We start from the raw sequence: 14,834 nt of genomic DNA, 5'->3' as shown, positions 1-14,834 counted from the left end.
GTAGAATTTAAATTTTTGGAAGTATTTTCATTAGATATATTGGACCTTATGAAATATTAAGTAACTTAATACGCCACTCTACAGAAACTGGAAACAAAGTCATCTAAATTTTTACAGGTAACAACCCATTACCTGTTTTAATTAATAATTAAGATATTACATATATGTGTATGTGTGTATATATGTATATACACATTTTTAAGAATTGGACATTACCTTTTCTGATAGAGTCATATTAGAATGAAAGGCTTGCTTCTCTTATTAATAATTGTGCATTGATTACAGTACATTATTTTTCTCTAAAATGCAATACAATAGATTCCTTAAATACTTTTTTCCTGAAAGAAGAGATTTTCAGTTGAAAGAAATGGTCATAAAACTCTCAGCATTTTTATGTCTATATAATGCAGGGAGCCTCAGAAGAATTTAAATGCTTAAGTAATGCAGATGAAAGTCGTATAAGCCTTTCCCCGCTTTTGCCTTAACTGCCAAGAAACCTGGAGCCCCTGTCATCAGCTAACATCTAACCTGTGTTCCTGAGGGCCTCACTTGTGTTTTCATCTCTAATTGGGTTTGGTTCGTAAGCTGTATCATATCCTTCTAGATTTAGGTAGAATACCAGCTCTATATAAATTGAGTAAAGCTGAAAGATATATTAACTTTACTAAGATTTCATAGCTAATTTATGGTTTCCTATAATCGTAATGCATGATTGAATTAATGACACTCCTGTAACTGAAACACTAATGATGTTTGTTTTTAACATTTCCTTTAGAGTATAATCATGGAGGTTGTAGAGTGAGTTAAGCCTTAGACATTATGTCTTTCTTTCCTTCTGCTTCTATGACTCTGAGATAAATTTTGCTGTTGTTGTTGTTCTTATGAAGAACTTGAAAAAGTTTTCTCTGTCTGCCTGCAATTTTCTGAAAGTGGACGTTAATGTTCTAATATATATGTACCCATTGCTTTATGTATATAGCTCAAAAGCATAAAAAGCAAACTAATATTAAATTTCAACATACTTGTTATCCTGCATTCCAGTTGACTGTAGAGAACCTCTAGTCATGTCTATCTGTTTTTGATGCCTCTACAGAATAACTGCCCAGCATCCTCTGCCCAACCAATCAGAATGTAGGAAAATCTACAGATATGACGGAATCTACTGTGAATCTACCTACCAGAAGTATGTTGAAATCTTTGTGAGTCTTCCTTCTGGCTCGTGCATCAGTGCTTGTGGTTGCCAGCTATTCAAAAATATCCTTGTATTGAAACCTTATAGTTCTCTAATTTAGTGGGGAAAAACAAACCAAACCAAACAAAAACAACCAAAAATTTTTGCCTCTGAAATCAAGACAGAAAAAAATGTTTATTCTTCTGAAATTGTGGTCTAAAAGTTCTTTTTTTAAAAATGACTATATTAAAGCTCTTAGGTAAGCTTCTTTATATTGCAATAAACAAGTACTTATATGCAAGAAAATCTCGGCAAAATACATTGCACAGGTGCTACGCATCTTAGGGATTTGAAAGGTGTGTTATGTATAAATTAGCTGTCACTTTTTTTCAATCCTGTAATGGAATGATGAGTTGTAATTTGCATAATCCTTTAAGAAGTCAAATTATACTGTCATGTAGCAGACTTAACATGCTAGCTAAGATTTCAGAGCTTTGCAGCTAATTACTATGTACCTTACAGGACAGTTAAATTGAAGTTGAGTCCTCTGCCTTTGCTGCCATTTGCTTTGTCCATTACTTAACAGAATCTGCATGGTTGGTAACCAGGGGTTGTTACTATTGCTGAAGTAAACACTCGGCTCTGGGGAGGAAGGGCATTTTAATGTATCTTAGCTTGACCGGTAAGCCTTTTGTGGTTTTGTTTGTCTAACACAATAGTCTAAATTGGTGTCTTCCCAAAACTGAAAAAAAAAAAAAAAGCTTTCCAGAAAAGTTATGAAATATTGATAGAAGCAACATTAACTTTTAATTAATCAAATCTCTCTATAGAAAATGTAAAGTAAGGTAAACACAGTTTCACTGAAGGCATTAGCCTTTCTGGATATACTTTGCAAATCTACTTTGGTGTGTTTCTGTCTTCAGACTCTTCTTTTGCAGTAGAGTTTTATTATTGAAAAAGTACCCTTTTTCCTTAAACCTCCTATCTGAATACAAGCTGGTGAGTTCTGCTTTTATTTCCTTCTTCAGTTGGTTGTGGGTTTTTTTTTTTCATGGTTTCCATTTTATAAAAGATCAAGAAATCCTGGAGCCTGTGGAGGCTGTTCTCTGAAGTGGACATGAAGTAGATACTGGATGGCACTGGGACTCTTTCTTGTATCTTTGCAATTTTTCTCTGGCTTTATCTCTTGATATTCTTTTGCCTAAATAGTGTTATTATCTTCATCAGAATTAGTGTAATTACAATGCAGAACTGTCTCTGATGGTATTTTTTTGGGAAAATCCTGATTATCTGTGAGTCATAATTACTGAGGCTCTTGGTAGTCGGGTTTCTGTAATTTGTTAAGATTTTATGGCTCTGTTGTGATCTGTGGCTACTTCGGAGAAAGCCTTTTGCTGTAGAAGGGGGTCCTTTAAGGACCATATAAAGCAGCAGTTGATTGTTGACCATTCAGCCAACTGTTGTTCATTTGTAATTAGGCCAGCATCACGTGTCTAACATTCCTATCTGCTTAGAGGCTGAGGTTTATCAGTTCAAACTCGCGAGAGTGTGGATGGGGTCTCCGGGAATTCAGTCCGTAGCCAGGCTTCTCTTCGAACCGGAGGTGTCATCTGAAGGGCTTGCTCTTTTAAGAATTGGTGTTATTTGTAGTCAAGGTAGACACAGTAGGCAGCACAGCTGTGACTGCCAGGGAAAGTCACTAGGGGGATATTCATAACAAGGAAATATTGGCAAATAAATGATGAAGAAGGGGAGGAAATCCCCAAGATGTTAAATTGGAGCACTGTCACTGGGATGATTAATGGTGCTGTGTATTTTAGTGAAGACACTTACCTAGATTGTCTTGAAACTACAGTGTACATTTAATAGCACCTATAAAAAGGAAAGTGGTGCATGAGCACACTGAAGAGAAAAGGCTGTGGATCCTGACTTTATTTTCCTGAGTGAGTATTTTCTCCAATTAAACCTTTGGCTTCTGGTGTTAATGTATATTATACATGGGAGTATGTATATTCTATGTAATATATTTAATTTTATCAGCATTTATATAGGTTCCCTCCCTAGAGGATTGGAAATGTTTTGTGAAAAAGATAGGTGTCTTGTCAACACTTTTTAGGGGTGAACATTATCAGTAAAAGGGAAATGCTGCCCACTCAGATTTGTTTAGTCATCCTAGGCAGACAGGCCGGGCTGCCCATAAGGCCACAGAAGGTAAAGGGCCAGAGTTTCAACACTGACGGCTTTAGTATAATTATAAAAAACATTTCCGTGAATTTCTGGTGAAGGAGTGTCTGTCTTAAAAGACCCTCTAGCTTTCCATGCTGAGCCATGAATATACTGATTCTGTGTAATGAATTATCACTTGCCTTGAGGGCTATTTTAACAAAGTTGGCAGATTCAGATTCACCTTTGGGCAGTCACTAAACCTTCTTGGGCCTCAGTAATTACTAGTAGTCACATGGCTAGACACAGACAAGAGACATTTAATCCTATCTTCAGTGAGCTTAGCGTCTAGTAGAACACTTTTTCTCAATTTGAGGGCCCCTACTGAAATAGTGGCATTATGAATCCAATATAATGGATCAAGGTCAGATATTTAAAAATGAAATAGAAGAGAATAGAAAGTTTTGTGCACTGCATATAGGAAGAGTGTGTTTTATCTTGTGAAGCTTCTGGGTTGGTTTGTGTGTGTGTGTGTACCTAAAGTCATATATGTGTACATGTGTATGTGTACCTAAACTCACATATATGTGTACATAGAGTGCGTTATGCCCTGGAGGAGGGCGTGGCGACCCACTCCAGTATTCTTGCCTGGAGAATCCCATGGACAGTGGAGCCTGGCCGGCTGCAGTCCATCGGGTCGCAGAGTCGGACATGACCGAGCGACTAAGCATAGCACACAGGGTGAGTTATGAGGTAAAATGCATTTACCACTGTGTTTTATATATCCAGAATCAGTGTAGTAGTTGGTCGGTAAACATGTAAGCATGATCATGTATGGGTGTTAAGTCAGTAAGTGTTCAAGGTACAGTGGGTTATAAAGCAATGGTCAGTCTGTGAAAACCTTTCAGGAATGAAAAGGCTACACTGTCTGGTTTTGCATTTTAGGATGTGCCAGAGCCAGCTTGGATGGGCTCACAAGAGCTGACTGTATGCTTATCTTTCCAACTCTGTGACCCCTGACTCATGTTGGTAACATGAAATTGGGGAAAGTATTTGCGCTATAAAACCTTGGAAAATGCTGCACATCAGATGCTTTCCTATACTCATCTAATTGTTAAATACTTACCAGCATATATCACTTAAGAGGAGTGATATTCTTTCCAACTGTAATTCTATGGCTTCATAATTATTGTGAATTATTTTACATTTTAAAACATTTTGTATGTTGCACTTAGATGTTAGTGGGAATTATTAATATTAAGATAAATAATTTATTTCAATAATATTGAAAGTTTAAAGTACATAGAAATATGAAACCTGTGAGTAATTATTTCAAAATGTCCATAATTTATGATTTCAAAATAATGGTAGTTATTCTAGCTTCTTAAATGATTATGACGTGGACGGTTTAAAACTTAAGATAGTAATTGGTGATGTTAAATATTTTGGCGAAGGGTAGGAATACAGTGTTTCCAGAAACGCTAACCACACTGTAAATACTTTACAAAGTTCATTGCTTTATGTTAAACTGTCATTTTGCTAAGTACTAGAGCTTTTAGGTCCCAGAACTGTCTCTCCATTTTCAGCTGTTTATATCATTTACAATTGTATTTCTGGATTTTAGAGTCCATTTATAAAGTGGTAGATATGATTGGGAGTTGACACAATTGTTTTCAATTAACAGTTTTTTTTCTACTTTCAATCATAAAAGTACAATGGAAAGTCAGAAAAAAAAATACATCCCTCTCCATAATAACTATGATGACTTTAAAATTTATTTTTAAAGAAAGACAAGAAAATATTTGAATCAGGGGAAAAGAAACTTTCAAGGACATGAGATAGAACTGTGGCAATAAATTCATCAAATCACCTGTGTTTGTGTGGTTGTGAGGAAAAGTAACTAGGTAGAAAAGAGTCAGCTGACAAAGACCTTTAGGACCTTAAAGTTTGTGATGATTTGTCTACCTAGTTAGACACTACTATAGCAGATTTGAGGAAGACTAGGCATCCTTAAATGACTGTTTCTGAACACAGCTTTAAGAACGAGTCTGGGAAGACTGGAACTTAAGTTACTGCCATTTATTGAGCCTTTGATGTATACCATTTTGATAGGCATTGCCCATGGACGGAGGAGCCTGGTAGGCTGCAGTCCATGGGGTCATGAAGAGTCGGACACGACTGAGCGACTTCACTTTCACTTTTCATTTTCATGCATTGGAGAAGGAAATGGCAACCCACTCCAGTGTTCTTGCCTGGAGAATCCCAGGGACGGGGAGCCTGGTGGGCTGCAGTCTATGGGGTCACACAGAGTCGGACACGACTGAAGCAACTTAGCAGCAGCAGTAGCAGCTGTACTATTTTAATCAAAGGGATTTAAGTCAGGGTTCCTAGTCTCATAGTGCAGCCAAGATTGAGAAGGTATTTGTAATTTACTAGACAGGTATCTTCCCTGGTGGCTTAGAGGGTAGAGAGTCTGCCTGCAATGCCAGAGACCAGGGTTCAATCCCTGGGTTGGGAAGATTCCCCTGGAGAAGGGAATTTCTGCCTGAAGAATTCCATGGACAGAGCAGCCTGGCAGGCTACAGTCCGTGGGGTTACAACTTAGCGACTAACACACAGACAGGTGTCATCTAAGGATAAGGGAACACTGGCAAATTTGTGGGGGTTTTGCTTCCTACCTTCTCGATCTCAAACCCATGTTTCTGCTCTGCGAAACTGACTCCACCTGGATACCTGGATGGTGGTTCATGCTTTGGACTTTCCCCAAAGAGATGGGACATGCATTTTTGTCTGTCCCTCTCATGGCAGATCAGGTGTTGTTAACTGATACTGTTACACTTCCCAGGGCCATTCAGATTTTAACAAGCAACTCCAAGAACTCAAGCTAAAAACGGTCTTATCCAACAGAATAATTTCAGACACCCCTGACAGGGACTGGAGAAATTAATATGGGCCTGGAAGAGTAGGGGGTGATTTTATTTCTCTTTCTTGAAAAGAACAAATTCAGAAAGAGGGTGTTCTCCTACTGAGGACTCAAGGCTGCCTTTGGCCAAGAAGTAGGGGTTTGGAATGGGAAGATTTTAGATTCAGAAGAGGGAAGGAATGAACAGGATCCAGGAATAAGAGTTAGGAGAATGAATGAAGACAGAAGAAATTCACCAGTCTTTATCAACTGTATTGTGTCAGACAGTGCCAAACCACTTACACGTGTCCTCCCAATTAAGGAGAACAAGACCGGTGCCTTCTCAGGCAGTCTGCTGGGGGAGAGATGGTCACCAGTGCCGAAGGGGAGGGAAAGGTCAAGCAGGTTCCAGTGGCAGCAGCAAGTTCTTTTACTGGTTATTTCACCTGACTGACTGATTGCTATTAAACTGGCACCCCTCCCCCACCTCACACACATTAGAATAATATATACCAGTGGTATTTGGATCAGTAAATACGAAAGAATTGAGAAAAGAGAAATATACAGTGAACTTCATAAAGAGCTCTAATAGAATCTGCATGTTAAACAGACATTGAACTTTGTAGCAAGAACAGCTTCAATAGCCAAATGAATTCTAATTTCCACATCATGCCTTTCAGACCTCAGCATGGTTTCTGGTGGTTTCTCCTAGTTAATTTTAGCATCACACCAATGATTTTGCCTGCAAATGACTTGAAGTGGCATATCTTGGTAATGTGGATGGCATGAACGTATATTATTCAGGGCTAATACCAAACTAGCTTAGAAGGAACTAATTTATTCATTTAACAAAGTGTATTTTGATTGCCACCCACAAGTCAGGTGCTGTTTTACTGACTTAGTCAAAAGTGTCTAAGAAAAGCTCTGCCCTCTAAAAGCCTGGAAGACTGAGAGGTGAATAAGTAATTGGGGTTCCCTGTGAGAAGTGCTTCTAGTGAGGTGAATGTAAACAATGGGAGTGGCACCAAGAGAGTTTTTTTTTTTTTTAATTTATTTTAATTGGAGGACAATCACTTTCCAACACTGTGGTGGCCAGGCACACATTGAGATGGATCAGCCACAGGTGCACATACACCTCCCTCATCCCAAAGCCCCCTCCCGCCTCCCTCCCCACCCCATCCCTCTGTTTTGTCCCAGAGCCCCAGCTTTGAGTCCCCTGCTTCATGCATCAAACTTGCACTGGTAGTCTGTTTTACATATGGTAATATACATGTTTCAGTGTTATTCTTTCAAATCATCCCACCCTCACCTCCTCCCACAGAGTCCAGTAGTCTGTTCTTTACATCTGTGTCTCTTTTGCTGCCTTGCATCTAAGATTGTGGTTACCGTCTTGAGTTATTTTTAATAATCAAGATGGGCTCTGGAGTCTTGATGGTGGAAGAGAGAGCTGATTTGGGGGAGAGGTGCTTGAGGTAGTGATTTGGGCCAAAAATTGGGTATTTATGGTGTTGGTGTTTAGTTGCTGAAGTTGTGTCCGACTCTTTGAGACCCCCGTGTAGCAAATCACAAATAGCACTTGTGAGGAGTGGAGGGCTGGGGAAGAAGGACAGTTGAAGCTGGAGAAGGAGGGGTGGCAAAGGCATCAGTAGACTGCTCCCCCTGTGGGGTCCTGGACAGGTTTTCAGGAGGGGCAAGGGTAGAACAGACTGACTCTTGGAGGGAGTAGCTCTGGAAGCAACTTAGACCCGGGGCAGGAGACCTGCCAGGGGAGTGGCCTTCAGCCTCAGCACCTCCTCTGTTCAGAAGGTTGCTTAGTGTGCTTTGCAGGGAAGAATGTGCAGTCATCCAGTGTTTGTTAGTTTGAACTTATTTTCTATGTATAAACATCTTGGAGGACTCTCCCAGTGTGCAGGCCAGTTCAGGACCAGTCCACGAATTGACTGCTTTTCTTGGCTTGAGGTACTCTGTATTTGCCTTTCTCCTCACAGGCCGCTTGTAATTCAAGATAAAGGAATGCCAGAGAGTAAAAATGGACAGGCACAGGAGGCATGATTTAAAATGAAAGAATATTAATTGGCTTCACCAGAGTGTATATTTTCATTATGAGAGAAGTGACTGTCTAGATTTTTAAAAAATAATTGGTTAGTGACACACCTGCAGTATGTATGAGAACTCTAGAAACTTGAGAACAGAAAGTAAAGGTCAAGTTAGAGGAAAAGAGCTACAATGAGCCTTTTGTAGGCATGCTGTCCAAGTACAGTGTTCAAAATTGCTAACGCGTGGTTTCAGAGAGGGACAGAGACTAATGTCCTTGTGCACAAATTTAAAAAATAATAGAGCAAACTTGTGGTTATACATAAACTGTGGATTTAATAAATTCTCTTCACCTTAACAACAGCTTGTGCTGTGTGTTGAGTCTGTAAATGTGTCTTTAGTGAATTTTTGGACTTAGTTTATGCAGTAGAATAGAAGAATTATGCCTTAGTCTAATTTAGGTCCACTAGTTCATGCAATAATATTTAATCATTACTGGAGGAAATGTATCTGAGTTTGATCTAGCCCTACGGTTATCTGTTAGATGTAGGACAGTGGCTAAGTTACTTAACTTTTTAAACTTCTATTTTCTTATCTCTAAAATGGAGGCAAAAATATTTATTTCACAGTTGGTTTTGAGGATCAATGTGATGATAAAGATAGTTATAATGACTAACATTACTAATCTTTTACCAGATGCTGATTTCTGGCAGTGGGCTAATAGCCGTAACATACATTTTTAAGTGTTTATAATAAACACAGGCACTGTGTGATTATTACCACCATTTTACAGATAACAGAGGCCTATAGAATAGCTCACTCAAGCTTAAGAAGGTAGGATATAGTGGGATTGGATCAGCATCACTAAACTATGGCTCACTGGCCACACCTGTTCCCCTTTCCTGCTGCCTGTTTTTGTAAATAAAGTTTTATTAGAACACTGCTATACCTAACCACTTAAGCATTATCTATAGCTGTTTTTGTGCTATAATGGCACAGTTGAACAGTGGTTATGGAGACCATATGGGATACAAAACCTCAAATGTTTCCTTTGGGGCTCTTTACAGAAAAAGTTTGGTGGTGGTGGTTTAGGCACTAAGTTGTGTCCGACTGTTGCCATCCCGTGAACTATAGCCCACCAGGCTCCTCTGTCCATGGGATTTCCCAGACAAGAATACTGGAGTGGGTTGCTGACCCCTGCATTAGACCTCAGTCTGTCTGACTTCAGAGTGTAAGCTCTAAGCTACAAAAACACTTACTGTAGTTTTTGGCATATAGTAAAAACTCACTAAATGAGCTGTACTGTGTTACTCATCTAACTTAGGGTACGACTGTTTACCACCTAGAGCTCTTGTTTGCAAAATGGGAATAGTCATTCAGCCTCCAGCCAGATAAACCATTATGACTGTGGAAATGTTAAGGAATTGAAAGGTCCTAAAGGAACATATCCTTTAGCATATAAATAACTTTAACATACACATTGAATTGTATGTTAAATTTGTTGTTTATTACTGTGTTATATAAATAAATGCAAGGATTTTCACTTTCATAGCATTCAGAATACAGTATTCCATTATGAGGAGTACTTGTGAACTTTAGTGGATATTCAGGATCACTGTTAATTTCCTACACCAGAAAATATTTTCATATGCTTAGGAAAATTTATGTTTTCTTTAATTTCCAATGAAAAAGATGTTAAAATATTGTGGAAATGTCACTTAGTAAGTATTATGATCTGTGTTGAAAGTATGCATAAGCTTACTGCAGAAAAATGCAACAGGATTTTTTTAATCCACTTAAATGAGAAGGTATGTAGTTAGCATGCTCCTTTAATAGTCTTTCCGGCAACAGAGAGAAGAGATTGTGGTTTCAGTGTTACTCAGAAATTTTATTTCCATGTATTTGTCTAGTGACTCGGAATTCCCTGTCCTCTGTTCAGTGATGACCTTGGATTTGTGTTACTTTGGAGCTTATTGAGTATACTGTGGAAGGCCATCAACTTGTGTTGGGGGGAATATTCTTGAAATTATATTTCTTTAAGCCCATGGCTCTGGGTTGGTGGACTGGGGGTGGGGGCAATTCCTAGACTAGTTATTGTTTTCTCTTGGGAAGACTCTTTTTGAATAGAAATGTAACACATTTCATTGTAGAACTTATAGAAAATACATATAAACCTAAAGAAAATATCATTTGTAATTGCACCACCCATGGACAGCCACTATTAACAATTTGGTGTTTATCCTTGTATGTATTTGTATATATATGCATGTCATCTTCGATAGATGTATATCCATGAATATATGTTTTCCTTGTGAATCTATCCACAGGTTGCCCTAGCTAGGAAATATCTGGGGCCAAGTGTTCTAACTTGTACACAAGCAACTTATTTAAGGGAAGTTGGAAACTATACAATCAATTTCCATATAGAAACTACTCTTTGCAGAAATTTTGCTTTCTTTATATATATATCTATAAAATCTTTTCTGTTGTGGTTTGTGTTTCCTTTTTGAACTTTTATTACTTTCTTGTGTGGGGAATTTAAATTCTTTTGTTAGAAAAAAAACAAGAACTCCAGCAAGCACTAGTGATAAAACTTTTGGCAGAAAAATACTTCTCTATCCTGTCAATAATTTAATCTAGAGAGTCCATCATAGAAACGTAGAAAGTTGTAGAATGAAGCTAATTGTGAGAAGGGTATGGTGGACTCGAAACATACAGCTTTTTAGGTCAGAATATGCACATGTGTGAGAAGTTAAGAAGTAACCGTTATGTGATTAGATAGAGCCTTTTGGCTGCTTTACAAACTCATTTTCTTACATGCCATTTCTGGGCATCATTCCTTACGTTGCTTAAAAAGAGAATTCTACTTACTGTGTTCAGCATTGAGATATTTTCTTCTAGTTCTCAAAGCAGAGAGAAGTCTGGTTTCTGGGACAATTTTGGTTCAGTGACCAGAGTGTAAGGAAAGTATTCTTGAGTGATTTTCCATTGGCAAACCTGAGACCTTTGTGATTCATGTATCAATCAGGATTCTTTGAAACTGCTTGGTATTTATGCAATTTAAATAGACTATCATTGTATCTTATTTAAAACCTAATTTCCCTTCCCTACCTTCAGTTCAGCTATAAAGGCTGCCTGCAATAAATATAGTAGTATTTATATAGATTTTATATTAATATATAGTGATACATTAATATATCACTCTTTGCTTTGACTCATAAGAAACTGAGCAATTCTCATAACTTGCATTTCAACCAACATAAGCTCCCAGAAGAGCCTCATTTCTTTGACTACAGTCTGTCGGGGTGCTCAGAGTGAATCACAGCCAGTCGCATGCCTTGGCCTTGCAGCCAGTAGAGGTACACAATCTTTTTGATTCTTCGCTTTGCTTCTGTTCTCCAAGTACACTAACAAAACTGTTTTAGGAGTGAAATTGAGTTGGCCTGACTCTGCGGGGCACAGTCTCCCAAGACTTTAGACACCAGCTGGATCTCCTGGTGAAGAACTACATTTGCAGGGCAGGATTCCCCAGCCATCAGAAAGCAGAGCATTCCTATGAGAGCATTTGTAAGACAAAAATGATGTAAAGCAAAGAAGCAGTTACCTTAGGACCCATTTTGTTAACAGATACACAAAATGAATGGAGATGAAGATAGATGCTCACACACAGTTCGAAACTACAAGGGCTTGATGCTGAGATGCTGAGTGTAGTTCCTGGGGAAGGAGCCTGGTGGTGCCTCTCGCTGCTCACACGGTGTGCTGCCGGTAACGGCTTACTGCAAAACAAACACTGACGGCTATTTTTGCTTTTGCCTTTTCCCCTAAATGTGAAAGTCCTCTTCTGATTTCTTTCAGTTTTTAAAACAAGTACAAATGTAGTCTTTCATAAAAGCAAAGTGGTATAAAGGAAATTTCAGAAAAGCGAGGAATATCTGTAATAGCGGGCCCGTCTTTGCTCACTCCCAGGGAGGCAGCGTGCTTTTCTAGGGACTGCCTCACTACTTGATGGCTTGCAAGGGGCAAATAAGCAGCAGCTCCAATTCTCAGCCCCTGGAGAAATTCATCAGGTGTCCCACGTCTTGAATTAATATCAGGGAAAGCAGTAGTGGTCGTGGCACCATGTTTTTATTTTTATTTTTTTATTTTTTGCTCTAAAGAGCAGAGGTTTGGAGACACATCCAGTCGGGATAAAGGTGGAGAGTAGGGGGAATTGGTGAGTTCTTGATGACCTATAAGTTCATCTGATAGCAAGATTGTTTACCCCCTTGTCTGCATGCTGCTTGCCCAGAGCTAGTAACAATTTATATGAGGCTGGTAGGAATAAAGAATGCTATTTTTATTTTTAATTTATCACGTTTGTGAAATGCCTTTGGGAAGGGAAGACTAAACTGAAATTATGGGCCAGCAGATTTTAAGTAGTGTATTATTTTTTTTTAAAAATAAGGATCTAGTGACACGTTTGGTTCACTTGCCCACAAATACCATTATTGGCTTTGTTCAGGAGAAACTTGAAGGACACAAATGATTGCTGTGGTACAGTGTGTCCTCAAAAATCGAGGTTCTGTGACATGGACAATACAGCTGCGTTTATTCTGCAATCAAAAGGGAATACTCACTAATGCTGAGGCCTTTCCTTGTGAGGCTAAATTGATCCTTCTAGGGACAACAGAAGTTTTAACTCTTGATAGTGAAGTTAGGTTTCAGTTTCACCATTCCTGTGTCTGTGTTGGCTGGTCTTCCATAGGCAGTAACATAAATGCAGCAATTGGTCTGATGTCAGAAGGAAATGGAGGAACAGATTCCAACTGTGGAGTTCTATGGTCTTTAGGCATTGTGGTAACTGACCCGAGCAACCATTTCTGAAATAAGTAAGTCGTGTATTCATTTTGCACTCAAGAAAATAAAGGCCCAGAGATGGTAGGCCAGTTTCTCAGTTTACACAGCTGGTAAGGTTCAATCTGGTAGCTTATTTATAGCAGAATAATCTGAGTCAGTCTGGCCCAGCAGTTTATCTCCTTTGAACAGAATGATATGGCCTCTTGGAGCAGGATGACAGTTTTCCACAGAAAATCATTCATCGTCTACTGAAGGATAGTCCTGAAATCTATTTCTGCAAAAGAATAAGACTCTGAGGAACCTAAAGCCTTACCTGTCGAGGAGGACAGGTTCTTATATTTGAACATTTTAGGCACTTAAACACTCAGTGTCTTCTGTACTCCCAGCAGTGTGCTCTCTAGTATGGGGGAAATCAGGTCTCTCCTTTGGCAATTTCATCTGCTCCTACACCGCAGTTATCACAGAAATGGATAAATCCAAAACTTTTGTATCAAGCCCTGAGTGTGTGCCTTCAGTCATGTCTGACTCTTTGCGACCCTCTGGACTGTATCCCACCAGGTTCCTCTGTCCATGGGGATTCTCCAGGCAAGAATACTGGACTGCGTTGCCATGCCCTCCTCCAGGCAGTCTTCCCAACCCAGGGATCAAAACCGCGTCTCCTGCATTGCAAGCGGATTCTTTACCACTGAGCAATGGGGAAAGCCGCCATATCAAGCCCTACCTCTTTCCAAGTTCAAGTTTTGTATTTCCAAACTCTTGATGTCTCTACTGTGATCTAGTTTATATCAACAACCTCTGTATATAAAGACCGACAAATTTGTAAACTCTACATCGTCATTCCCAGTCAATCCTCAAAGAAGCCCAGTAAACTGTGTTTTATCTCTATTTTACATGGAGAAAATCCTCAGCCAACCAAACTAAAAGAACCCTTAAGAGATTTGAAGAATTTTACAGGGTGGCTGTGTGGCTTGGCCTTCCTACAAAGAAAGGCTTTCCTGATCTCCAGTCTAGAGCTCTCTCCTGGAGAGGGTAGTCGTTCTCCAAGAAAAGAATGCCACACCTTCCTTAGAATGTTCCCTCTACCTGACACTTCTTTTGCTTTATCTTAAATTTTCTAGTTCAGGCTTTCTCTTGGAATCTTCTCTTCTACCTCTCTCTAGTCTGAAATATCCTGCTTGTAGCATGATTTAATGGAGAAGGCAATGGCACCCCACTCCAGTACTCTTGCCTGGAAAATCCCATGGATGGAGGAGCCTGGTAGGCTGCAGTCCATGGGGTCACGAAGAGTTGGACATGACTGAGTGACTTCACTTTCACTTTTCACTTTCATGCATTGGAGAAGGAAATGGCAACCCACTCCAGTATTCTTGCCTGGAGAATCCCAGGGACGGGGGCGCCTGGTGGGCTGCCGTCTATGGGATCTCACAGAGTTGGACACGACTGAAGCGACTTAGCAGCAGCAGCAGCAGCATGATTTAAAAATAATTCTCTTCTTTTTCCATGTCCTTAATTTAAGCTCTTATTTCATGCCTAGATTGTTACAGTCTTTTCCTTAGTCATCTTATCTTCCATTTCATTAGTTTTATTAAGTTAAATACTTGAGTCTACCGTACACAAAATACCTAGCAAGGCAATACAGATTTTCGTTTCTGGGGCACCTTATAAATAATTATCAGATTAAAATAATGTTTCTAGCATATTTTCTTGCTCAAAATCATTGACTGTTCA

The 14,834-nt window shown here is 39.2% G+C and overlaps 1 protein-coding gene across 2 annotated transcripts in view; it reads left to right on the top strand.

Annotated features, from left to right (window-relative positions):
- Positions 1-14,834, top strand: part of NPAS3 (neuronal PAS domain protein 3) — a 954,232-nt gene that overhangs the window by 129,053 nt on the left and 810,345 nt on the right. The window contains exon 2 of one of the 2 annotated variants that reach the window (XM_040256781.1): positions 1,094-1,183. The exons of the other annotated variant lie outside the window; for it this stretch is intronic. Within the exon in view, the coding sequence (XP_040112715.1) occupies positions 1,094-1,183 (90 nt within the window). The remainder of the gene's footprint in view (positions 1-1,093; positions 1,184-14,834) is intronic. 2 annotated transcript variants of the gene reach the window in all.

This window comes from Oryx dammah, unplaced genomic scaffold (assembly GCF_014754425.2).
Source record: "Oryx dammah isolate SB20612 unplaced genomic scaffold, SCBI_Odam_1.1 HiC_scaffold_16, whole genome shotgun sequence".
In the NCBI taxonomy this organism is placed as follows: Eukaryota; Metazoa; Chordata; class Mammalia; order Artiodactyla; family Bovidae; genus Oryx; species Oryx dammah.
This window is presented reverse-complemented; position numbering and strand designations above follow the sequence as displayed.